This window comes from Vanellus vanellus (assembly GCF_965231255.1).
Source record: "Vanellus vanellus genome assembly, chromosome: 2".
NCBI classification, from domain to species: Eukaryota; Metazoa; Chordata; class Aves; order Charadriiformes; family Charadriidae; genus Vanellus; species Vanellus vanellus.
The window spans coordinates 117,856,484-117,881,187 of NC_138906.1; the positions used below are offsets into that span (position 1 = coordinate 117,856,484).

Below are 24,704 nucleotides of genomic sequence, written 5' to 3' on the forward strand. Positions count from 1 at the left end.
GCACTGGCAGTGTCATGTTCCTCTACCTTATCCCAGATGCTTTAAGCTGAGATGATTCATGCCTGAGAGATGAGTCTGAGTCTCCTTCTCCCCATGAAGTACAAAGGACAAGCTCAGCATAGACATCTACAGGGCAGAGAGGTGAATCCCACCATTACTTTCTACAGTTGCAAATTCAGGTCTTTACTGCCGATTTAGATGTGGAAGGACATCCCGCCTGGCCTCCAGCTGCTACTTCAGAAGGATGCAGGTCCCACAGCTCCCACTTGCATCTGTCAGCTCTGGGTAGATGCCTCCAGTACCCTGAGATGTTTAACATGGCACTGGACACCTTTCTTTAGGTACCTGAATCATAGAATTGTTTAGGTTGGAAGGGACCTTGAAGATCATCGAGTTCCAACCCCCCTGCCACAGGCAGAGACACAAATTGCTCCCTGTGTTTCTAACTGCGAAGTAAAACAGGCTGGGGTTGAAAAAGCTATTTTCAATATGAGAATTGGAGAATTTGTGACAAACTTCTGCTCTATTATATACTGGGAGTAGCAGGGGGAGGGGAGACTCCACATAAACTCCAAATAAATGAGACAATGCTTTCCTTATTTAAAATTATTGGGGGTTTTGTGGGGAAAAAAAAAATAAGGGAATCGAAGGGTAAGAAGGAGGGGAGAGGTGTTTGTTTTGTTTTTTTTTAAAAGGCCAAAAAATGATAGCACATTTTTTTCAGATTTAAAACCATCAAAAAATTGTGCTTGATTTTCTCATTTTAGGAAAAAAAGAAAAAGCTATACAGAAATATTTCCAGCAAATTTACACTTTTCATGATCATAGACTCACAGAATCATAGAATTGATTGGCGGGTTGGAAGTGACCTTTAAAGGTCATCTAGTCCACCCCCCCTGCAATGAGCATGGATATCTTCAACTCCATCAGGTTACTCAGAGCCCCAGCCAACCTGACCTTGAATGTTTCCAGGGGTGGGGCATCTACCACCTCTCTGGGCAACCTGTGCCAGTGTTTCACCACCCTCATTGTAAAATATATCTTCCTTATAATTAGTCTGAATCTACCCTCTTTAAAGCCATTACCCCATGTCCTGTCAGTACAGGCCCTGGTAAAAAGCCTCTCTCCATCTTTCGCATAAGCCCCCTTGAAGTACTGGAAGGCCACAACAAGGTCTCCCTGGAGCCTTCTCTTCTCCAGGCTGAACCCCAATTCTCTCAGATTTCACCGATGATGTGAAAATTCCTAATTATTCTTCCCTTAGTGACACTTTGAAGAGGGCAGCAGACTTGTGGCTCGGAGGTGGCTGTCACAAGAAACCACTACCGCATCTGTCACTCCCCCACACCTTAACCTTCAACAGTCATTTCCATTTTGACAACATCCGACAGCCAAACCGGCCGGCAACCTCCCTCCCTCCCCCCGTCCCCGTCCCCGTCCCCGTCCCCGTCCCCGTCCCCCCACCCTCACCACAGCGCGGCGCGGCGCCACCGCCCCCCGCCCAGCCTCAGTGGCCCTCCCCTGCGCACGCGCCCCGCCCTAGGCCGGAGGCGAGAGCGAGGCTTCCGCCCCGGGGGGGCGGGGCGAGGAGGGAGGAGGCGGGGCGTCTCCAGGATGTACGCAGCGCCGTTCGGCGGGGTATGGCGTCATCGGCGCGCGCCGCGGAGCGTCGTTCAGCAGCCGCGATGTCGCCGCCGCTCTTTAGCCTGCCCGAGGCGCGGCTTCGCTTCACGGTGAGCCCAGGCGGCGGTGGAGGCTTCCCCTTCCCTCCGTACCGCTCCGAGTGGGGCCGGTGTAAGGCTCTGACTCAGCGCACCGCGCGCCCCCCCCCCCCCCCCCCCCCCGCCCCCCTCTTCCGCCTGAGAGGCCGGGCCGGGCCTCCCCTGGGCCCGCAGTCCCGACCGGTGCTCCCGCTGAGGAGGGGCACGGGCCCTCCTTCAACGAGCGCTCAGCGGCTTTTTTGAGATAAAGCGGTTTAACTTTGGGGACAGGGCTTCTTACCGGCTCAGCCCGGCCTGCCGAGGGGAGGATCGGCTGTTTAGTTTTAACTAAAGTCAATATAAAACTGAATGAAGTTAAATTCTGGCGTACCCCCGCAGCAAAACGTGTGTAGCTTATTGCGTGTATCTCTTTTGTGCTTCTGCGGAATGTCGCTTTTCCGTTACCAGAGCAGGTGGGGCTGGGTGTGCGCCCCGGCCTCTGGGTCCCGCCATTTGCGGCCCAGTTTGTCAGACAGGGGGATGGGGCTCGCACAGAAGCGGTCGAGATACAGGCACTTGCTCTGTTAGATTGATTTCGTGACAGAATATGGTAATTTTCAGATCATCTTACTAGCAGGAGTCATGTTCCAAACCACCATAACCTGCCTGCGGGGCAGGTGAAGTTGTGCGCGTGGGACTTGAGAGTGTTGTAGATGCAGCATCAGTAACAACAGCGTATTCCTCTGTGTTTCTGTTGTGGTTTGGGCCGGATTGGCCACTTGGGCAGAACTACAGGTGCTTTCCCCACTATTTTTACCACACTGTTAGCCCAGGTTTGAAGTGTGATGCTCCACTAGCTCACATGCCTAATTTGTTAGGCACTTCTTATTTGCCTTACAAGAAGAACTTTGTAACAAGTAAACTTACACATGGTTTGAGGCAAATAAATTCCTTACTATTTCTGTGCACTGTCAGATAGAGGAAAGGGGAGATCCTTCTGGTTTTATACTGCTTTTGTAACTTTTCTTTCTTTACATTTTGGTAGACATCCACCAGAGATGCTCTGAATAACAAAAGTATCAAGCCATTGTTGAATGCATTTAATCAGATTCCTGGGAGGTAAGTAATGCAGCCTGATTTTTAAAAGTGTCTATTCGGATAATTTTTCAGTAATCTTGTCCCTAATACCTGATATGGAATGTTTGCATTTGCAGTGAAAATGAAAAGAAGTGTACCTTGGATCAAGCTTTTCGAGTTATTATAGAAGAAGAAATAGTAAGTACTTTTAAACTGCTACAGCTTATCTCTTGGTAAAGCTCAAATTTGTATTTGCAAGTTAACGTATAAATTTAACAGCAAACTTACTTTAGTATAAGGAAATACTGTCCGTTTAAAAACCTGAATTATGTAAAAGTTTGAATACAGATGATCAAAGGAGGTTGTAAAATACTTCCATTCTGTCCTACACCTACCAGATACCACATTATAGCGAGAGTTGTTGACTTAGCTTTTCCCAGCAGTTCTTTGTAATGCTTATGAAAGTCTGCTATGTCTTAAAATTCTAGTTCATAAATATGCATTATTCTACAACTATACTTTAAGAGTGGGGTGGAGTGGGTTATCTGTTACTAGCATGCAAGAAAGCTGCCTGTCAGCTGAAAAGAATAATGAAAGGAATCAAATAATGTTTTTGTTGGTATTACTTGAATGAACGCTGAATGTAGGATACTAATCTTCAGCAGTAAATGATTCTTTCTATGCAGCAGGTATTGTAGGGTCTTTATTAGCTGGAAGCAGTCAAGAAATGTTGCTAACTCGATAAAAGCTTCGTATAGTTAAGTGACAGGTCTAATTTCATAGATTTTTTGAAGTTTTGCAAGTTTGAATGTCAATGTTCATTTTAAGTATGCCTACTTGGAAACAAGAATTTTCGTTTTGTTGGATATATTTGGGTCAGAATAGAGAAGTTTAACACTGTTTTGTTTGTTTAGATAAACAAAGCTCCATGTGAAAATCTCCTGGCAATTATTTCTCTTGCTATTAGTGGCGTCACAGAAGGTGAGCATCTTTCTCTCAAATCTGTTGGCAGTTTTAGGGACCACTTGGGGGAATTTTAAAATCTTGATTTTTGTAAGTCATCTATAGCAATTAGCTTTGATAATATGTGGCCCTTACACTTGTGGTTATTAAGTCTGTTTCACGAGAGGAATGAAGTATAATATAATTAAATTCAGTTATATGTGTGACATTGGAGTTGGAATTTCTAAATTTTTTTTTAATGGAGGAAGATGCATGGTTTTGGCTGCAATATAATTAGCGTTTCCTATCTTTGTCCACCACTCTAAAATGTTTAGAAGTCCCATCTCTGAAATTATGATAGGAGACCACTGAGGCAGAGAGATTAAGTGACTTGTAGTTTTTGCTGGCAGAGAGAGAAATAACTTTTCCTGAATAGCTCTCGTCTCCCACTACTGACCTGTCAGTACACCACTGGTTTTTAGATACTTGGATCTGTTTCTATAACTGTGGTTTTGTGTCAGAAATCAGTATGCTAATCTCTTCTGAAGAGGCTTTCATGCTCTTCCCTTTGTTTATTTGTTCACATTACACATCAAATACTTACTTGTTTTAGTAAGTATAGATCAATTACATATGTGTTTTATGAACTGTAGAATGACAAGACCTGTGATTATGAGGACTGCAAACACTACTGAACTACAGAATGCGTGTAGACAGACTTGGAACACTGCTTTAGTGGTGCTTTGCTCCAGGAAAAGACTGTCAAACTTCATGGGTGTGTGTAGTATAACTAACTGTGGATTTAGAAGTCTGAAAGAGTTCACTTGCAGTCCGCAAGGAGGTGCAACATTGTTTCAGACTTGGAGGTTTTTAGAAGTTATTCTTTATTATTTGCTTTACTTTTGTGCAAAGCTCATGTAAAGCTCATCTACGTGTGTGTACATGTAGAAATAGCTTTAATGGAAGTTCATGCTTTAGGCCAAGCTTTTTGTTAGGATTTGAAGGATCCTAGGATAACTTTTTTTCTTCTTGTTTGGCATAATATCCCTCAACTGCTGTGCATCTTTAGTGCGTTTCAGTTCAAATTTGCTGAATAAAATATTCCCTGTTCCTCATAGGTATCTGCACTGCATCAACCCCTTTTGTGCTTCTGGGGGATGTTTTGGATTGTCTGCCTTTGGATCAGTGTGACAAAATTTTCACTTTTGTGGAGAAAAATGTTGCTACATGGAAATCAGTAGGTATTTTTCCAAAATGTGGTATAGTTGTGCCAAAGTCTCTGTCTACCCAAACCATTTTTACAAACAGATTTTAACTGTCTTTGTGTCTGTCTGTCTTAAAATAGTAGCATCGAGCACATTGTTGTTTTAAGGCTTAATAATGTCTGGGCAGCAGAGGTCAGAAAATTAGTAATAAAAGAAACCATAATTTTGATTGATGTTCTGATTCCTTTCTACAGTATACAGTGTTTGTGACATTCAGAAACTGGAAACTTAACTTCTGATGCACAATTTGTATGAGTAGCGTCTCTCTTGACTTATTATTCAGCTTCTTCCTCAGAGCTGCGGGAGATTCCTCCATCTCCAATTTGCAGGGAAAGAAGTCTTCTGGGTCACTTGCTTAATGAGCTTTCCACTACAGGACTGTAGCAATGTTCCTCTTGAGGAACAATTGGTGTTTTGAGGCCTGCGTGACTGTTTTACGTTCTTGCTGTGTCATGGTGCTGTAGCAGGAGAAGAGCTGCTGCAACAGGCTGCTGAGCTTCTTGTGCTGTAGGCGTTCTTAATTAAAGAGGGAATTAAGGGTCTTGGGCAGAAGTCCCAAGCTGCCTGCATTTTATTCCAAGATCATAAGAAACCTTGGATCTCTGTATCCTTGGTTTACTCTTTGGCAATACTGCCAGGACCACAAGTGTCAGCAACTTTATAGGTAACACCTGAAGAGCATTCCAGTTCCTCTGTGTTTTCTTAACCTGGATTTTGTAATCGGGACTACCTCCCATAGGCATTCACTTAGGCTGTTCTGTTTCAGGTAACATTGTGCCCCCTGGTATATTCACAAACTGTTCTTTATTGTTAATTCAAGTACCTATCAATTTCTTTCTCCTGCTGCCAAATTACTAGTACTGTGAATGCTCTGTATGTTTTGTGTATTGCTCTTCGTGTTTGCGTATAAATAATGCATGGAGTAATAAAGGCAATGAGTGTGAAAATTAGTGTGTTCCAGGAAAACTGCTCTTACAATTCACTGTCAAATGCGCTTTTTCTGTACGGAGGCTGAATTTAAATGTTGTTTTATGCTTTCTTGGAATTTGTGGAACTGCTTGTTTTATTTTGCCTTTTTGTGAAACCTGCCTCTTATTTAAGGGAAAACTGAAATTTAGAGTTAACAGTAGGAATGACTCATACTTACTCATGGCTTGTGATTGATCTAAATTCTGCTCAAGAAGGTTTTGTGTTCTCTTAATGATCTAAATACTTTTACTCCCTTTCAGAATACATTTTACTCTGCAGGGAAGAATTACTTGCTACGAATGTGCAATGGTGAGTTGTAGTTTTTCGGGGGATAGTGGGGAATTAAAGAACTCCCTATCTCGTTATTAAACTCGCTTTCATTTGCTTTGATTTACATTCAGTGTGTTCAATAAGTAATAAAGTTAAAAGGCAGATCACTCAGCTGAGCACATACTTGTGAGTCTTGCTGATTAATGTAAAAGTCATTCGGACCTTAGGGAAATCTCTTCATCAGTGGAAGTCGTTATAGGAGAACATCTAAGAAATATTTATTCTTCAGCAATGGCAAGACCCGTATCAGAGGCTGTATTTGAGTAGGGTTCGCTTGAATATATTTTTTTTTATTGCCATTGAAGGTGTTAGCGGGTTTGGTGGAATGCATTCGGAACAAATATGTTTGATCTGAGGAAGTTACTAGTATTTAAATTAAAAAATTTTAGTTTCCTTTCATTAGCTGTGTAGGTCTAATTGGCAAGTCTTAAATTCTAGTGCATGAGAAATTGAAAGAGGGATTAATACTAATATTCTTTACTTTTTACAATATTTAGACCTCCTAAGAAGATTATCGAAGTCACAAAACACAGTCTTCTGTGGAAGAATTCAGCTGTTCTTGGCTAGGTTATTTCCACTTTCAGAAAAATCAGGTGAGATTTTTTTTGCAGTTCATCACACAACATCTAACAAAGACTGAATATGCAAAATCTTTTAAGTTTATGATGGTTGCTTACCAAATTCAGTTGGAGGAAATAGCTTTGGGCTTGTATCTTAGTTCTTGTCTCTACCTTTGATATTGCAAGTGACTTCTATTTGTTGTGATTTCAAACACAAGTTTTGAATGCCATTTCTGAGAATTTGATATCAGCATCTCATAAACAACTGAGTGAACGGACTTAAGAACTTCACATCTTCTAAGGCTGACCCTTTGTTTTTTACAGGACTTAATCTGCAGAGTCAGTTCAACCTGGAAAATGTCACTGTTTTCAATACCAATGAACATGAGAGCACTCTAGGACAGAAGGTAAAACTTCCTATGTAATTTTTCACTCATTCTGCAGGAAATGTGTAAGACTATTTCCACAGAAATGCACTACTGTGCATAATGTTCAGAACTTTATGTTCACAATTTGAATGTCCCTCTTCCACCCTCTTCCAGATCAAGCTGCTGATTCTGGAAATAGGCATGTTACCTAGTACATTAAACTGTGCAGACTTGGGGGGGGGGGGGGGGGGGAGTCGATTTAGATTGTGAAGGATAAGCACTGTCACTTACTGTACCAAGTTTTCCCCACAGCGTACAGAGGACAGAGCTGGCCTTTCAGCTTTTTTTCAAGGGAAGTCAAGCTACCATTGCTTGTGTAGTGTAGTAAGGTATAAAGACAGGAATTCGTTGCGATTCAAAAGATCTCTAAAATATTATTCCAGTAAAATGTGCCAGCTTAAGTTTTGTGACCCAATATATAATAGAATGTTTAAAATAAAGAACATCATAAAAACTGTATGCAAATTATACTGGCAATTGTATAAGTTTTTAATTATTATTTCCTATTAGCACACTGAGGAGAGAGAAGAAGGAATGGACGTAGAAGAGGGTGAAATGGGAGATGATGAAGCACCAACAAGTTGGTGAGTTTATAGCAATTCTAAAAGCTGAAATAACATTTTATAAAGTGAAAGTAAAGATCTGTTTGGGAAATGCCCTTAAATGTTGTACTCAAAATTCTACTTACCTCCTCTCCTTTCAAGATTAGATACAACCTAGCAGTGTCTTAATCTGTTTAACTGGAGGTGCCTGGAAGAGGAAAGAAATTTACAGATTATTTGGAAAAAGTTGCATGACCTCACTGAGAACCACTGTTATTCTCTCTTTCACAATTTTCCCAGTTATCTTGACAAAACTTGTTCTGGTGTCATGTATTCAGTGATTCTAAGTACCTGCTGTCCATGCTTTTAGGAGAAAAAGCTGTGTTCCTCTTCATTCGCCAGGTAGCGCAAAACTCCTAAGATACCTTTCTCTCACTATTTTTGCTTTTATGGTGAGAGAGTAACAATAGACTGGGTGGAAAACTCTTTTTAGGGACAAATTCTGAATTACAGATTTTCTGTAAGGGCTCACTATTGACTCATCATTTCACTTACAAAATGAATACTTTTTACTGAGATGGCACATTCCTGAGTGGACTTGAATATTGGTAGTGATTATTTTTATTTTTATTTTTTCCCCCCAGTTCCATTCCAATAGATTATAACCTGTATAGAAAATTCTGGTCGCTTCAAGATTACTTTAGAAATCCTGTGCAGTGCTATGAGAAGGTCTCATGGAAAACTTTTCTTAAGGTAATCTGAGTTCATGCTTCCAACCATTCAGCCTGAGTAAAAATCACAGTTTACACAAGTAGAAGACTGATTGTGTAAGCTTAGAACAGTTCAGCTGCTAATGCCATTGAGGAAATGCATTTTGCTGTTTTTTAAAGTGAGCCTTTGATGGTACACAGTATATTAAGATGTACAGTAAATCCCCTAATAAAACTTGTGTAAATCAATAACAGAAAGACTTCATATTTTTCAACAATGTCATAAGTACCTTTTCTATGATTTATCAGCTGCAAAAAGCAGAACTTGTGGGTTGGGGGTGTTTTTTTCCCCAACAAGAAAAATAGTTCTACCTAATCCTGGATCTTACTTTTGAATAGTTATATTGGTCCCAGTGTGATCCTAAAGGTAACAGGTTTTTAGTGAAACAAATCTCTTTAGAGAAGCAGACTTAAACGTCCCCTTCGGTTAGCTGTTTCAATTTTGTTTAGTATGAATGCTGAGGATGATTGATTGCTAAGCTACCTGTTACTTCACAATTTGCCATTCACTGTTTATTTAATAGCAAGAAGCCTGTTGTGGTTTTTTGTTTTTTGTTTTAATCTTCATTCTCTGTGTTCTGGTAATAAGAGGTAACATCTACTCAGACATTCTAATATAAACCAAGTTAATGAATTCTATGTTCTCAGCTTTCAAAAAAAAAAAAAAGCCACAAAAAAACCCCACGTATGGTCCAAAGAAACTGAACAAGGCCAAGCTTAAGTCTTTCAGATGAAATCTTTTAGTTTTTCTTCATTGCAGCTTTAAGGCTCTGAATTGATTTTTAAGAGCAGCACTGCAAATTTAACTCTCACTTGTATGCCTTTCTTAGTATATATTCTGAAAAACTTCTGAGTTTGAATATAGCACTATCATCACATTTTTTTTCTTCATAACATCTAAACAACAAAGCAATTGTGCACTGTTCACAACCCATAACATTGTTTTTCTTAGCATGTTTTAAATACTCCAAATGATTACATGTTCTGAAATGATAAATAGCATTTTCACTGTTATTTGTGGTGTTTAGAGAAGCCCTGCATATTCATTGCAAATGGGTCTTGTTTCAACTGGCTGATAGCAAGTTTACAAAGTATTTTACTTTCTTTGCACGAAGTCTAGTGTAGTTCTTCAATTACAAAGTTTTTGTATTATTTTCGTGTGGTAAATAACTCTGTTTTAATAGTACTCAGAAGAAGTTTTGGCTGTTTTCAAAAGTTACAAATTGGACGACACTCAGGCTTCCCGAAAAAAGCTGGAAGAACTCAAAACAGGAGGAGAACATGTATATTTTGCAAAGTTCCTAACTAGTGAAAAGGTATGTGATTTCTTTTCTCAGAATTGCAGACTGGTTGAGGTTAGAAGGAACCTATGTATAGTTCAACCTCGCTGTACAGAGCCCAAAGCTAGAGCAGCTTGATCAGTGCTTTGTCCAGTTGGGTTTTGAATGTCTCCACAAATAGAGACTCCACAGCTTCTCTGGGTATTCTGTTAAATTGTGTGGATTTCCTCTGTTAGCCGATGATTCAGGGACTCTTATTCCTGGAATAAGAGTCTGCAGTAAAGCTGACATTTATTTATTGCACTTGATGTGCATTGTTACATTTAGAAAGGTAAGTTAAAAGAGAGTAAATACTAAAGATCTGTTGCTTTTTTATTGCCTTTAGAATTACATTTTTAGAACTTAGCTGATGATGTGTTAACTGTATTTTCTGTCTCATAATGGTCTTATTTAAAATTGCTTCTAAGGAGATCTTGAGACATTTTAATTCTGTTAATATTAACTCAAAAATACAACACTATTGAATTTAATCCTAAAATTGTTGTCTTCATTTTGGAATAATATGTAACTTTAACTTTTAAATGCATGAATTAGCAAATGACAGAAAGGAAGTCTCAAACCAGCATGTCTTCTCTTTCTGAGACAGAAGAGTAGGTAAATTCATCTTAAGCCTTTGACTTGTGTATTGACAATTTTAAAATACAGTCTAGAATGTATAGAACCAGTTGCTTAGTTTACACCCAGTAGTCAAAGGTCTTTTTCTTTAAAGAATCTTCAAATGTTTCCTTTATATGGTCTATCATGCTGTAGCACATAGAATAGAAACCAAGCAGTGTATCACTGTGCAAGTGCTGATGACAATGAACCCTTCTATGGTAACCAAACCCTGTGTTACAGCCAGTAGTTCATAGGAAAAGGGAGCAAGTTGTCCTTCAGTCACTGAAAAAATGGATTATTTTTTTTCCAAATTCGTGTTCACTTCAAAGTGAATGTTGTAAAATCTAGCAGTATGAAATTAGTTGAACAAAAATCTAGGGATACACTTTGGTTTTAAAGGCAGTTCCTCATGCTTTTTAAAAAATTAATTTCATTAGAAATTTTGATAACTGTCTTTCCTAAATGACATCTTTCCTAGATGATGGTTTACCAATCTTAGTACCTTATGGAGCACTGTCCTGATAAGTGATACTGAATAGAGGTCCTGTAATGGCTTACCATCTTGTTGTAAAAACAGTCCCCATCTAGTTTACCTGAAAACGTTTGTTGGATTTTTTTTCACTTATGCACATTTAGTGTCTTTAGAATATATGTGTAATTCCTGTTTAGTTTGATTTTTTTTTTTTTTTCTTTTTGTTTAGCTGATGGATTTACAGCTGAGTGACAGTAACTTCCGCCGTCACATCTTGTTGCAGTACCTAATACTATTTCAGTATCTAAAGGGACAGGTCAAATTTAAAAGGTAATATGGGAATATCTTGTGTTTTGGGAATGGGGAGCTAAGAACTTGGAGACATAAAAAAAAAAATTAAAAGCTCTTATATCTACTTGTTCTAAGGTTCTTGTGAAACTTGCAGAGCCTTGAATCAGTAAATACAGGGTGAGGCTGAAGTTATTTAACAGCAGGAAAGGGGAGGTCTTGTTCTTGCCTTTCTCCCCTCCTCTCTATGTGATTCTCTGCCCACCCTTGCAGTTGCTCTAGTGTTCATTAAACTTAAATCTGTGAAGTTTAATAAACCAGCAAAAACCAATCTGCTCATCTCTGCAGAATTAATTTTCTGCCAAACTGGAGGAGTTGAGTGGAGTCTTAGAGAAGTAGAGGCCACTAAAGCTTACTTAAGGTGAGTGCCAGCCATGAGAGAGGAGTCTCTCTTTGGCAGCAGCAAGCTGTTAGACCAATGCCAGCTACTTGTACATGGCATCATTTTGAATCTATGTTGACTCCACAATGTGGCATTGTTTGCTGATTTGTTTTTTCCTGGTGTGCTACAGAATTCTGTCTAAAATAACAATGGTGACTATTGCTTTTATAAATTAATGGGGCAGAACAAAACACTATCTTTTCCTACTCTGTAGGGGTTATGCTAATGTTATGCTGGACAAAACCCTGCTTCTCAGTTCATTTCCTGTGCACATGTGGTCAAGGACACATTATAATTAACACTTAAGGCATCTCTTTCACCTGCAGTATGCTGCTTTTTATAAACAGATGTCAAAGAACTTTACAAACTAGATTAGTGTCATTATCCTTATTCTGTAGATTATTTACCAAGGCAGTGCAGTGGCAGAGAAGGAATAGAATTCATGTCTTCTGAACTGCAGTTCAGTCCTGTAGTGGTGATAGTCAATCATTTCAATGACAATTCATTAATGTGTTCATTAGAAGCACTCATTTATCAGTTGTTGAGGATGGTATGATGTACAAATGACGTAGTATAACACTTGGTGCAGTTCTTGTAAAATAATACTCATTAATCCCTTCCTTAAAAAAGATGAGTAGTAACTAAGAGAAGTCTTTCTCATGGTATTGACTTAGCCATAGTCATGTTTATATTGCTATTTAGGGTATCTAGCACTTCATAGAAAGCTGGCTTGTGTTATATTGCTTTTGAACATGGTAAATAGAAGGTTAATGGTTATGCCTCCAATGGATTCTTGAACCAGTGAAAAAAAATTAGATTATCTGGGGTTTTTTTAACATGTTTTTTAGAGTTCTGGTCTCTGCTTGGGAACGAAGTGAGCCATTTTATATTTATTTGTGTTGTTTTTAATTCACTTCTACTTGCTGATTGCATCATTATTCTGAATGTACTGAGCAACTTGTTTAATGACTTCATGTTATGCTATATATAATTCATGTTTTGAGATATTCAATGTCTGTGTTCTGTATACAGCTGGTAGATTAATTGTTTCTTTTACAATGGTTTCTCTACAGAAGTGCTTTAGTACTAGGTTAGGTTAGGGTTTTTTGAAGCCTCTTCATTGTGCCCACTTGCTTAGGCACTTTGTGTCCAACATCAAGGTGTGATCTTGAATCACACAAATGGACTTCCTATTGGGTGAAGCTAAACCTGAAAGTATATTCTGTAAGCATCGAACTCCACAAACTAGTAAGTGGCCAGTCTATGAGACCAGACCAGAGCATATTCAAAATACTTTGATCATATCCCCTCTAACACCCCTCAAAAAGTATGTAGTGTAAATGGTGTGTCCTCAGCAATATTTTGATGTGTAGTAAAATCTTCAAATATAATTTAAAAAACAAAAAGTGACCTGACTTAATGATGCTTTCTTTGTTTGTTTTTGTTTCAATTCCAGCTCAAACTATGTTCTAACAGATGAACAGTCTCTTTGGATTGAAGATACTACAAAAGCGGTTTACCAGGTTGGTACAGTAGATACTTGTCTGAAAATGACATGGAAAAATATTTATTGTGTAATATTGTATCAACCACCTCTGAAGCAGTAACCACCATTTTTGTTGGGTTTTTTTTTTCTATGTATTGTGCTACAAATGTAATGCAAAAAGCTAACTCTTTTTCTCCCTCCCAACCATAGCTTCTTTCAGAAAATCCTCCAGATGGGGAAAGATTCTCGAAAATGGTAGAGGTAAGTACTTCAGTGCCAGGCTGAACAAAGTTTATATAGAGCGTAAAAAAGCAGTATTAGTTTAAACTAGCTTTTGGAATGCAGATGTAACACCTGAGGGGACTCTTATCTCATCTCAGTAAAAAAGGTCTTATAGTGTCTTTATTTTGTTGTCACATTTTTCCCATGTTTTCATTAATGTGCTTTTTTTCATTCTCCTGGAGAGAAATGGAAATGTGCATATATGTGCATGTGTACATACAGGAGACATTGGTTATTGGGGGAAAAAAAAGAAAGATTTTTTTAAAAGTCTTTGCTGAAAGGAGTACTGTGCCCAGAGACATAGGGATAAGATGCAAGTGGAATTAAAAAATAAAAAATGTTGTTTTGCTGTCGTTTTTTCATGTACTTTGGCTGCATCTATTTTCTTGTTTAGAGAAGGAGAAATAAAGCCTTTCCCATGATTATTGAAGAGAGGAGATACACTATTTTTGAGTAAACTAAACCAGCTGCCTAAGATTATACTGATGACCTTCAAAATAGTGGCTGCAATACACAGAGTAACAAAGTTTTCCCTTTAATAGCTCAATTAAAAATTTTGAGGTCAGCTCTGAAGGTGATTATGACCCTAGTAATGTGCAATATTATGTTTCTCCAGCATATATTAAATACTGAAGAAAACTGGAACTCGTGGAAAAATGAGGGCTGCCCAAGCTTTGTGAAAGAAAGGTAACTATCACAAAGTAGCTTACTGCTGCTTGTTCAAAATGATGGTTCACCTTCAGAATATGTACCCATGGTGTATGTGAAGGTTAATGATTCACACAAGTTTGGGATTTGTTTAGTTGGATGTCCTTTCTGTGCGTGCAGAAGGCTCTTAGATTTCTGCCAAAAGTCTTAAGGTTTCATTATGTCAGTGAAGAGGTGGTTATGAATGTGCAGGGTCTCAGGAGAGCATTCTTCACTTTCTCATGGCAATCTTTTGTTTCCTTAATACTAAGGATCCAGTGACTGAGGAGACTGGAGCAAGTTGTCTCCCCTCCTGCCTTCAGCAGACCCTAGGTTGAAGAAGTTAGTGCCGGACTTCCCCATATACTGCTTTGGATTGCCTGTAATGAAGCCTTTGGCTTTATGGCTTTGGTGGGGCAGTGTACTTGGAGTTTTGCATAACAGTTCTCTTAACGCAATTTATTAATTAGGTTTGCCACTTGGTGGTGATCACTTACCTGAAAGGAAATTATGATTAGGTGGCTTTTGCCATTGAAAGGTTTCTTCTGTAATTAGTTACTAAATAGTGGCAACACTTGATCTTTGACTCCATATGTCTACTTGACTATGTTGAGTTGGTGACCAAATATTCCTCTTCCATCCTTCTTTGTTCTACACACACTGTAGCCTCTGTGTGGTAAGGAGCAGCTGGGTCATTATCTCTGCAGATTTCTTTTTATGGAGAGATCGGGGGGGAGCCACCTCTTCGTGACTTCAGCTGCTTGCAAAAAAGGGATGGGGGCTGTGAGAAGAGAGAAATTACTATGGGGGGGTAGGAAAGTAAAATTATGAAACTTGACTTTTATAAATGTTCTGTCTCCTTCTTTAGATCTCAGCCAGAGTTTCAGCTTGGGTAGGTCTTACCCTAACCTCAGTGGTCTGGGATCTCCATTCTCTGATCCCATGAAATCAGGTGCACCTGGGGAAGGGAAACTTGCAATCATAGAGCAGATGATCCCAGCAGCAGGGTAGATAATAATTAGTATGTGCTGCTGGTACCAATGTGATTTGCTTCTTTTTCTATATCAGGACTCTGAGACCTTTAAATTTGTGAGTGAACTAATCTTGGTGTCTGGCAAATCCCTTTCCTTATCCTTACTTTACCTTCTTTCTCCTTTCCCCTCCCCCTTCTGCCTCCTTCCACTCCTAGAATCCCAGTTCTTATGAATACTTTCATGATGATTTAACTTGACACCATCTGAAGTGGAATGGCTTGATTTTGTTCTCTAAATATTGCTGGTTTGATACTAAAGAGTATCTTTTCCTTTAGGCCTCCTGATTCTAAGCCGATGAGGCCTGTGAGAAAGAGGCCAGCTCCGGAGGACTTCTTAGGAAAAGGACCACACAAAAAAATCCTTATGGGGAAGTATGTTGGAATCTTTTTTTTTTTTTTTTTTTTTTCCCTCATTACAGGGTTTCTGGGTTTTGGTTGGTTAGTTGGTTTGGGGGTTCTGGCTGTTTTTCTAGTCAGTAGTATTCAAACTTGCTCACTTTGGAACTGCCAGGAAAGAACAGCCAAGGGCTATGCCAGTCTTTTAAAACTTGCAGTAGGCTCCCTTTCCTTGTAGTCATCTCTTGTAGATCCCTTTTAAATAGTCTGTGAGTTACAGGCTGAAAATCAGTGGTTTGTACTTGTTGGATCAGTTTTTACACTTTTGTCCTCTTTATTTTTTTGCTTAAAATGTATCTGTGCCATGGGTTTTAAAATAATACCCACTGGTATTTTATCCCTGGAGTGAAGAATTCTTCTTGATATGTCATCTCCAATAAAAGTGCCCTATTTTGCACGGTATTAAGTGCTGCATTTTTCCACTTCCTTAGGAGAAATGATAGTCTTTTCATTGTAACAATTCGCCTAACCTAGATGTTGAAATTTTGACCTTGTCCTGAGCTTCAGGACCTTGTACTGAGTGCTTAGTAAAATACCCCTTCTGAAAAAGAAAGTGATTAAACTATTTCATTTACCAAAACAAAATGGCCTGACCTTAGCTAGTTTGGAAAGTGAGATTTTATTACTGTTTCTGACCGCATATCAGCAAGAGATTATAATAGAAATTTAATACATAATTTTCCGAATTTGCGACATCAAGATGAGTTTTCTGTCACTTCTGATAATTCCTAATACGTATGTGTTGTAAAGTTTATATGGTATGCTGGGGTGAGAATTTCTGTAGTGTTGTTTCGTGTGTCTGTCTCTTGGTGAATGATGGAACATGGAATGATAGAATGATGAATGTGGAATTTCATACGTGTTTATGCTTCTCTTTTCAGTGAGGAACTCACCCGCCTTTGGAATTTATGTCCCGATAACATGGAAGCTTGTAAATCTGAGAGTAGGTAGGTAAAAAATGGTACATCACTGGTTAAAGTTAGCTTTCAGCACTCTAATTGCACACAAAATTACAATTATTACAAAATTGGCATAAGGGAAGAAGGTAATATATTCTTACATGGTATGCCATTTCACTGTGTGTCCTGAGAGAGGGGTTGGTTGTATGAATCTTTGTCTTGAAATCTCCTTACAATTTTCTTCACTGGTGTTTATGCTGTCAGTAATTTTCATTGCTTAGTAAAGTAAAATCTAAACTAAAAACCAGATGGAAACTCCCAGTTTTGTAGACTGTGATTGTGTAATTAATTACCTTGTATAATAGAGGAAAACAGCCAAGTCTGGCTCTAATGAAGTTAGCATGCTGTTTGGCTATGATTTTCAAGCAGGCATGTGCTTTGAATAATACTAGATAAGAGGAAATTGGCTAGCAGGCATTGTTTCAGTGCATGCCGGATCTACTAGTGGTGCAGATGTAGAAAAATACAATTATTGGTTATCCCTTCTGTTTGCACAATTGTAGGAAATGCTGAAAATGTACTTTGCTACATAGCTTTCTATTTGTTAACAATAGCGTAGGTTTTTTTTGTGCAGATGTGATACCGAGTATGACAGTTTGGAAGAGGAGTGGGACGGTTCCTAAAGAGAACTTTTGCTAGTACTGGCTGTAAAGGCAGGGTGCCTGGGGAGAGGTGCTGGCTGTGCAAATGTCCTGAGTGGAAAAATTGCTTTTCCAGAGGTTGAGAGCTCTGCAGAGGAAGTGCCCTCCGTTCTTGTGAGACTGGGATGTGCAGGCAGGCCTCTGATGGGATATTTGCCTTTAGTAGGCCAAGGGCTAAAGGTGGAGTTGTGTTTGGAACCAAAGCTTTTGATTCCCTGTGCATGATTGTATTGTGCTGTGACTTCTTTAAATAAATAAATAAAACCCAAACCCGAACTAAACAAATGGAGATAAACCAACAAAATACATGCCATGGTAAACAGGAAAGGTAAGATCGTGGGGGATCTGGATTCAGTTCCAAGTTTTATTATAGACTTTGTGACTGAACGTGGTCAAGCGATTAACTTTTTGCTTTGGTTCCTCCTGTCTTTATTCAAATGGGGTAATACTTCCTTACCTGTCTTCTTAGATAGCTGTTCTTGGGATAATATAGCAGGATCCTAATCAGATGGGTTTTCAAGATGCTGCCTTTGGTTCCAGTAGTCAGTGATACTACTACACTTAAACATGCATGGAGCACAGCTTTCCTGAGCAAAATATGTATTTTTCAAGGCAAAATTAAAGTGAATTTATTGACCAGTGTGCTTCCCTGTTCTGCCCCATCTGATTACTAGGTTCCTTTGTAGAAGCAGGTCTATGTCAAACATTAGGTAGGAGAAATACAGATCATTATGAGCTTGCTTTGCACCACTAAATCTTGGCTCACAATAACCTACAGCTCTTAAGTAATCTGTATTTCTTGCTTGTAGTCTTCAAAGCAGCAAACTGTCCTGATCGTTGTGAATATTGTTTCTGTTATTTTTTTCAGGTCATGGTTCCTTACGTACTGGTTTGAATACCTTTCAGAAGCAACTGCTAGCTGTTCTAAGAGCAGAAACATTGATTGCCTTTTTAATATGTCCCATGTGAACCATAAATATGGTCTTTTAAATCGCAGAAGAGCTGAGGTTGGAAGGGACCTCTAGATATCTCCTAGTCCACCCCCTTGCTCAAAGAAGGGTCAGCTAGAGCAAGCTGCCTAGGACCTTCTCCAGTCAGGTTTTGAGTGTCTCTTTAGAGAGTGGAAGTTCCACAGCCTTCCTGGGCAACCTGTTCCAGTGTTTGATCACCATCACAGAAAAGTTGGGGTGTTTTTTTCCTGATGCTTAAGTGAAATTTCCGTGTGTGTGTGTTTTGGTTTTGTTTTTTTTTTTTTTTTCCAGTTTGTGCCAGCTGCTGCTTATACTTTCACTGAGTAGCATTGAGTCTGACTCTTTCTTGCTGCCCCCATCAGGTGTTTACTGCCCCGAGCCCTCTCTTCTCCAGGGTAAACAGTCCTAGCTCCCTCAGCCTCTCCTTGGATATCAAGTGTCCCTGTCCACGCGCACAGACCCATGGACCCATGTCTCCTGTGCTGGGGAGCCCAGAATTGGACCCAGCACTCCAGATTTACCCTGACAGTGCTGAGCAGAAGAAGGGAAGGATCATCTCCCTTGACTTGTTGGCAGCCTTCTTCCTAATGCAGCCCAAGATATTGCTGGCCACCTTTGCCAGAAGGGTGCAGTGCTGGCTCGTGTTAGTGGTGTCCACCACGACTTTTTCTGTAAAGCTGCTCTCCAGCCAGTCAGTCCCCAGCCTGTATTGGTGCCTGGCAGCGTTCCTCCCCAGGGGCAGGACATTTCCCTTTCCTGAACTTCATGAGGTTCCTGTCAGTCAATTTCTCCGGTCTGTCAAGGTCCCTCTGAATCGCAGCACAACCCTCTAGGCTATCAACCATTTCTCCCAATTTAACATTGCCCGCAAGCTTGCTGAGCGTGCACTCTCCCATCATCACTAGGTCAGTAACAAATACTGACCCCAGTATCAAGCCCTGGCATATGATAATGATGGATTTCCAGCTGGACTTCATGCCACTGATCACACCTCTTTGAACCTAGGAGCTCAGTTGCTTTTCAATTCACTTCAAATAAACCAGTTTCTCCTGATCCCTGCAGACTTTGGACCCGTACTGAATGAACTTCAATACCTTCAGCAGAAGGTGCAGGGATCGCCATGGGGGGGTGAAATGAACATGTATGAGCAAGTCGGGGAGCCATTAAGATGGGATCATGAAGTACAATATTAAGCTGCCTAATATTTTCCCCCCTCTAAAATTAGTAAATTAGTGATCATGCATAATTGAAATTAGGGAGTAATAGTAGTCTAGCTTTCTCTGATAGCCAATGAAACTGAAATGGGGGGGAGGAGGGGGGGAGCGTAAAGAGGCTGTGTTTTACTTACCCTGTCCTGTCAAACTGCACAAAACTGAACCATTTTAGACTCCTGAGCACTTGTGAGCTGTGTGAGTGGCAGCACATTTATAACATAGCCAGTCAGTTGTCAGAGGTAGTTTTATTGAAGTCTTATTTCCTTATTGCCAGAATTCTTGTCTTGCGTCTCCTAGTCCTTTTTCACCGAATGCTTATTGACAGATGTTCCTGTCACATTTTGGTATGGAAGAAAGTTTAAATATGTATAATAGGCAGTGCTAGCAACTACTGGTATGCTTCAGTGGTTATGCAGTAAATAATTTCATAGCAACGTTTATCAAACAGATTCTTTGCTTATTTGCAGTTATTAAATTTGAATAGGTTGGGTTTGGTTTGTTTCTTTTTTTCTTCAGTGGATAAGCTCGAGATGTGTATGAAGGAACTGAAAACCAGCTATTTTAGAGTAGATTGTGAGGAGTATTAAGCTCCTTATCTTATTTTTTAGGGAATATATGCCAACGTTGGAGGAATTTTTTGAAGAAGCTATTGAACAAGCAGACCCTGAAAACATGGTTGAAAATAAGTATAAGTATGTCAATCTTTGTTTTGCTTTATTTTGATGTCTTTCATGTTTGGATTGTTGAAGAAAACAACCTGTTCTCTGCATTAATAGTATCTGTGCAGGACTCCAGTAACATACAAAAAATTTATAAGCATCAATTAGTAAATGCTTCAGATATTTTTCTGTGCTTTTAGAGATGCCAGACTGTTACCAACCAAACTTGTATTTTATTATAGGGCTGTGAACAATTCTAACTATGGCTGGAGAGCATTGAGACTTCTAGCACGCAGAAGTCCCCACTTCTTCCAGCCAACAAACCAACAGTTCAAGAGTTTACCTGAGTATCTAGAAAACATGGTAATCAAATTAGCCAAGGAGCTGCCTGTAAGTAATATTATTGTATAATAATAAATGCTGAATTCATTTGACTTCCTGCTTGTCTCTCTGCAGTCCATTTGATATGTGGGGAGGGAGGGGGGGAAAAGGAGGGGGGGAAGCTTGTACACTAAAGATTACAAATAAATTTGGCTTAATCTGTGAAGGTCCCAGTAACACTAAACTGAATAACATTGACTAACCAAGTAAGTGCTGAGCTCTGCCTTGTATTCTGTGAAGAAGCAGCTGTGGCAGTCCTGTTGGCAGGCAGGAATATATTTGTACCCATCTCCTTGGGTTCTGTGTTGCAGCGAAAACCACTTTTATCGAAGATGTAAGCTGGTGTTATGGCTCACGAGTATCAGTACCTGAGGCTACTGAGATGGCAGTAAAAGGGGCAGAGTTTGCAGCTGCGGATACTGCGCTAAGTGTTACCAGAGCTTTACAGCAAGATTTACCAGAGCTCTTCTGTCAGGTCCCTGACTTCTAAAATATGTAAAGAAAAATAGACCTTGTGGAGCTTTGAGTTTACAGCATTAACCCTTTGCATGTTCAGCAGTACAAATTTGAGGCCAGGGCGGGTCTTTCAGATCACTTTATACACAATGGTAAGAGATTAAGAATTGGGGAATCGGGGAAGAGAGCGTTTTCTAAACCTTTGACTTAGCGCACAACCCAGCAATTTCTGGCAACTATGAACCCCTGCTTCTGTATTTGAGACCTTCCTTGTCTGTAATGTGAAAACACTGAGGTGTAAAGGTTGGATTGTAGTATATAGCTTTTTGTTTGTTCAGCTATCAGAGTTAACGAGATGCTAATAGGAATTTTAGAAAAAATACTGGGAGGGGAATGCTGTTGAATATATTAAGGTGTAACTTTATGCAATATTCCTGATGGTACCGCTGTCATGTACCAAATGTTATGGCAAGAAACAAATACGTAGATAAGGCCTGTGATTGAAACGTAGGAAAAGAGGAAGCCTTTTGTTCACCTTGGCTGACCAATAGCTAAATCGGAGAGTGAAAAGTTTGAGGTGTGCAGATTTGTTTGCAACCTTTAAGAAGTTTGAAAGTACAGAAAACTTTGAGGAATTCCTGCGTGACGAATAAAATTAGTGAAGAATAACTTAAAAAAAAAAAAAGTTCATAAGTAGTGGTCTCGTAGAAAGAAAGTTGGTTGGTTTGTTGGTTGTTTTTTTTTTTTTTAAAGGAAGTAATAAAGCTAGGTATGTAATGCTTAGTTGTAGTCACTATGAAAAGGAGAGAATCCTGTGAAGTCAGTGGATACTTCCATTGGGATTTTTAGTTTATGCTGTGCATTTTTAGAACACTTGTTTAGTGGTGTTTTGGATACAGGAGACTGTAGGGGACTTTTAATTCTCTTATGGGATCATATCAGGTTTTCCATTCTAACACGCATTCCCGGGGCCATCACAGAGCAGTAGAATTTCTCCTTAAACACAAAATTCATCCAGTGATGTTTAGTTCTCTCATTGTAGCCTCCTTCTGAAGAAATAAAAACAGGCGAAGATGAAGATGAGGAAGATAATGATGCTTTATTAAAGGAAAACAATGAAAGTAAGATTTGCATGTTCTCAGTCTTTTCAGTTTGTCTCTCGTGTATTGTAGAAGCTGTGTTTTAACATAGTTTCTACTGAGGGTCACCAGGACTGGTGACCCCAGTGCTTCTGACTTGAACCCCCATTTGTACCAAAAAGTGCAGCCTTTTCAGGACACAGGGCACCAGTAGCCACCCCTCAGTCTCGTGGCCTGCAGTGCTGAAAGCGTCTGGCTTGTCGAAGTTGGGTTAGTACTTTCATTAGGAGCCACTTCCACCTTTTATGCTCCGTGTTGGATGTTTGCAGTGTTAGTAGGTGTGTATAGCTAAAATGCCAGCATTGCTGTGTACAAACCTACCCGAGGTTCCTCTCCCCGCTTTCCTGTGCTTTTTGTTCTTTAATAGCCAAGGGTAAGTGCCTCCCTCTGCCCCTGCTGGGGTGGGTAGCTGTGGGACTTTGAGAAATGGATATATTCCAGCTCTGGAATCCTTACTTCCTCTTTCTTTAAAATATCTTAAAGACAAAAGCTTCTCTCTGAGAAGAGCAACCTTCCTGACAAACGTCATCTCTTGTTTGTTCCTCTCCGTGAACCAGTCCTTCCATTTTTGTTTCTTGCCTGTAACCCTGGTATTTTGTGCTCCTAAGCGTCCTTCCTTGTCACCTGTGTCTGAGATTCTGCCTTCTTCCATCCTAGTTTGTGACTTCATCTCACAGCACCTTCTCCTTTGCATGTTGTAGCTCTGTATGCTAGCTGTTGGATCCAGCATGGGCAACATGGGATATGCAGGGCATGGAAGTTGCACACCGGGTACCACTGGCAATTTTGCTGAAAGATTATTATTTTTTTTCTGTTAGTGGAAAGCTGCCTCTGGGCCTCTGTGAATCTCTTTTCTGTTGCCCTTTTCCATCCAGCACCTGACCCTTTCCACAGTCTCTTTGCCAATAGTGGAGAAGCTCTCCTCTTCAGCTTAATGCTGCCTGAAACAGCCTTTGTAGTTTCGCTGTGTTGAGTTTATGTCTTTCTTTCAATCTTGTGTTAAAGCAAAAGACGGCAGAGCTGTGGTCAGCGATATCCCATTGTGCTTAGAAATAAGGGAAGTGCTCTGAGTGCATTTGTTGTTTTGTCATTCATGATCTTCTCTTCTTTCCCCTTGATGTAGTGAGTTGTTTAGTTCAGACAAATAAGTGTGACTGGTAAGCACAGGGAGAGCTGAAACTTCCACTCCATGCCAACTGGCTCTTCAGGTGGCATGAGGGTGAGACATTTATTAAAAATAGGATTAATTTCTATGCCTAAGTAATTCAGTCTTTGGTTGTTGTTTTTTTTTTTTCTTTAAAAGTGTGAAATAAACATAGGTGGTAAGCCATAGACTGTAGACCATGATAAGCTATAAATGTGCAAACCCACCTGTGTAATCACTGCAGCCATTGGCTTCTCAGCAGAGCACAGTATTCCATGGTTTTTCTAATCTCAATGCCTGAATGACAGAAAATTCCTTAAAGTGCTAACTACATGTTAAAGTTACTGTCCTATTCGCACTCCTGCTGCTGATAGGAATATGATGCTTTAGTAATTCAGGGAAAAAGGGAAGCAAACTCTTTTTGACCTGGGTTTACTCCCAAGTAAAGTGACTAAAATAAGTCTGAAACATAATTAAATGTTAAAGATCACTCTGTATTTTAATATTACAATTGATTCATATATTGAAACTTGCAGGCTGCCTGTCAAAATCCTTGTTTTCATTTGGAAGAGGCAGTTCTGGTGTACTTAAGACTGTAGCAATTCTCATTGAGTCAAACAGGAAATAACATAAAGAAAATCTTTTTTTTCTATCGTGGGCAATAAGGGACGTTCCTCTTGAAACCCACGTAATACATCTGTAAAAACCCGTCTGTTCTCAGAGCTCTTGAGTAGGTTTTAACAACTAAAGGAACGGTGTAAGTCAGTCTGCTAGTAAATAAGAGGTTTAAAATGGGGCAGATCAGGGAAGATTTATTTGCAGTACCTGGAGGCATTCCCTGTGTCTCACTGATTTTTATTAATTTTTTTTTTTCCCCCCAGGTCCAGAGGTACAACGGGACAAAGCCATGACGGGTGAACAAATTGAGTCATTTGCTAACAGGCTTGGGGAGCAGTGGAAGGCTTTGGCCCCTTACTTGGAAATGAAGGATTCTGATATACGGCAGATTGAGTTGGACAGCGAGGACATGAAGATGAGAGCGAAGCAGCTGCTGGTCGCCTGGCAGGATCAGGAGGGTGCACATGCAACCCCCGAGAATCTGATTACCGCCCTGAACAAAGCCGGGTTAAGTGACCTTGCAGAAAGCCTAAGCAATGACACTGAAAGCAGCAGCTAACTCGATTCAGATCCTAACTTGTTGTTTGGTTTTGGTGGTCGTTATTGTTCTCATTGTTAATTGTGACTGTTTTGGTGGCTGTTGTTAATTGTTACTGTTGTTGCTAGGTAGCAGATTTTTGATAGGTATTATGTTCAATAAATGGTGATGTTTTCTAATAATATTGTTCAGTTGTCCGGGTTTTCAGAGAAAACGATTAGTCATCCTGATCCAGAAATAGGAAGTTTCATCTTGGATGGTGGAAATGTAGAAGGGAGGATGGAGAGTGAAGGCAGCTTTCTGTGCAGGCTGCAGTAGGAGGGTTTGGGATCAGCAGAGCTTGGCTTGCTCCCTGTTGGACAGAGGGGTCCGTAGTCT

The 24,704-nt window shown here is 39.9% G+C and overlaps 1 protein-coding gene across 1 annotated transcript; it reads left to right on the forward strand.

Annotated features, from left to right (window-relative positions):
• Nucleotides 1–1,640: 1,640 nt before the first annotated feature.
• Nucleotides 1,641–24,502, forward strand: THOC1 (THO complex subunit 1; the record flags this gene model as incomplete). Its single annotated transcript, XM_082499347.1, has 21 exons — nucleotides 1,641–1,733; nucleotides 2,746–2,819; nucleotides 2,915–2,975; nucleotides 3,692–3,758; nucleotides 4,838–4,956; nucleotides 6,214–6,262; nucleotides 6,781–6,876; nucleotides 7,168–7,250; nucleotides 7,782–7,855; nucleotides 8,458–8,566; nucleotides 9,768–9,899; nucleotides 11,222–11,322; nucleotides 13,179–13,245; nucleotides 13,419–13,469; nucleotides 14,107–14,177; nucleotides 15,487–15,582; nucleotides 16,488–16,553; nucleotides 20,000–20,083; nucleotides 20,293–20,440; nucleotides 21,930–22,008; nucleotides 24,052–24,502. 21 exons carry the CDS (start codon nucleotides 1,641–1,643, stop codon nucleotides 24,345–24,347), a joined length of 2,016 nt encoding a protein of 671 aa, XP_082355473.1. The 3' UTR covers nucleotides 24,348–24,502.
• Between the last annotated feature and the right edge of the window lie 202 nt (nucleotides 24,503–24,704).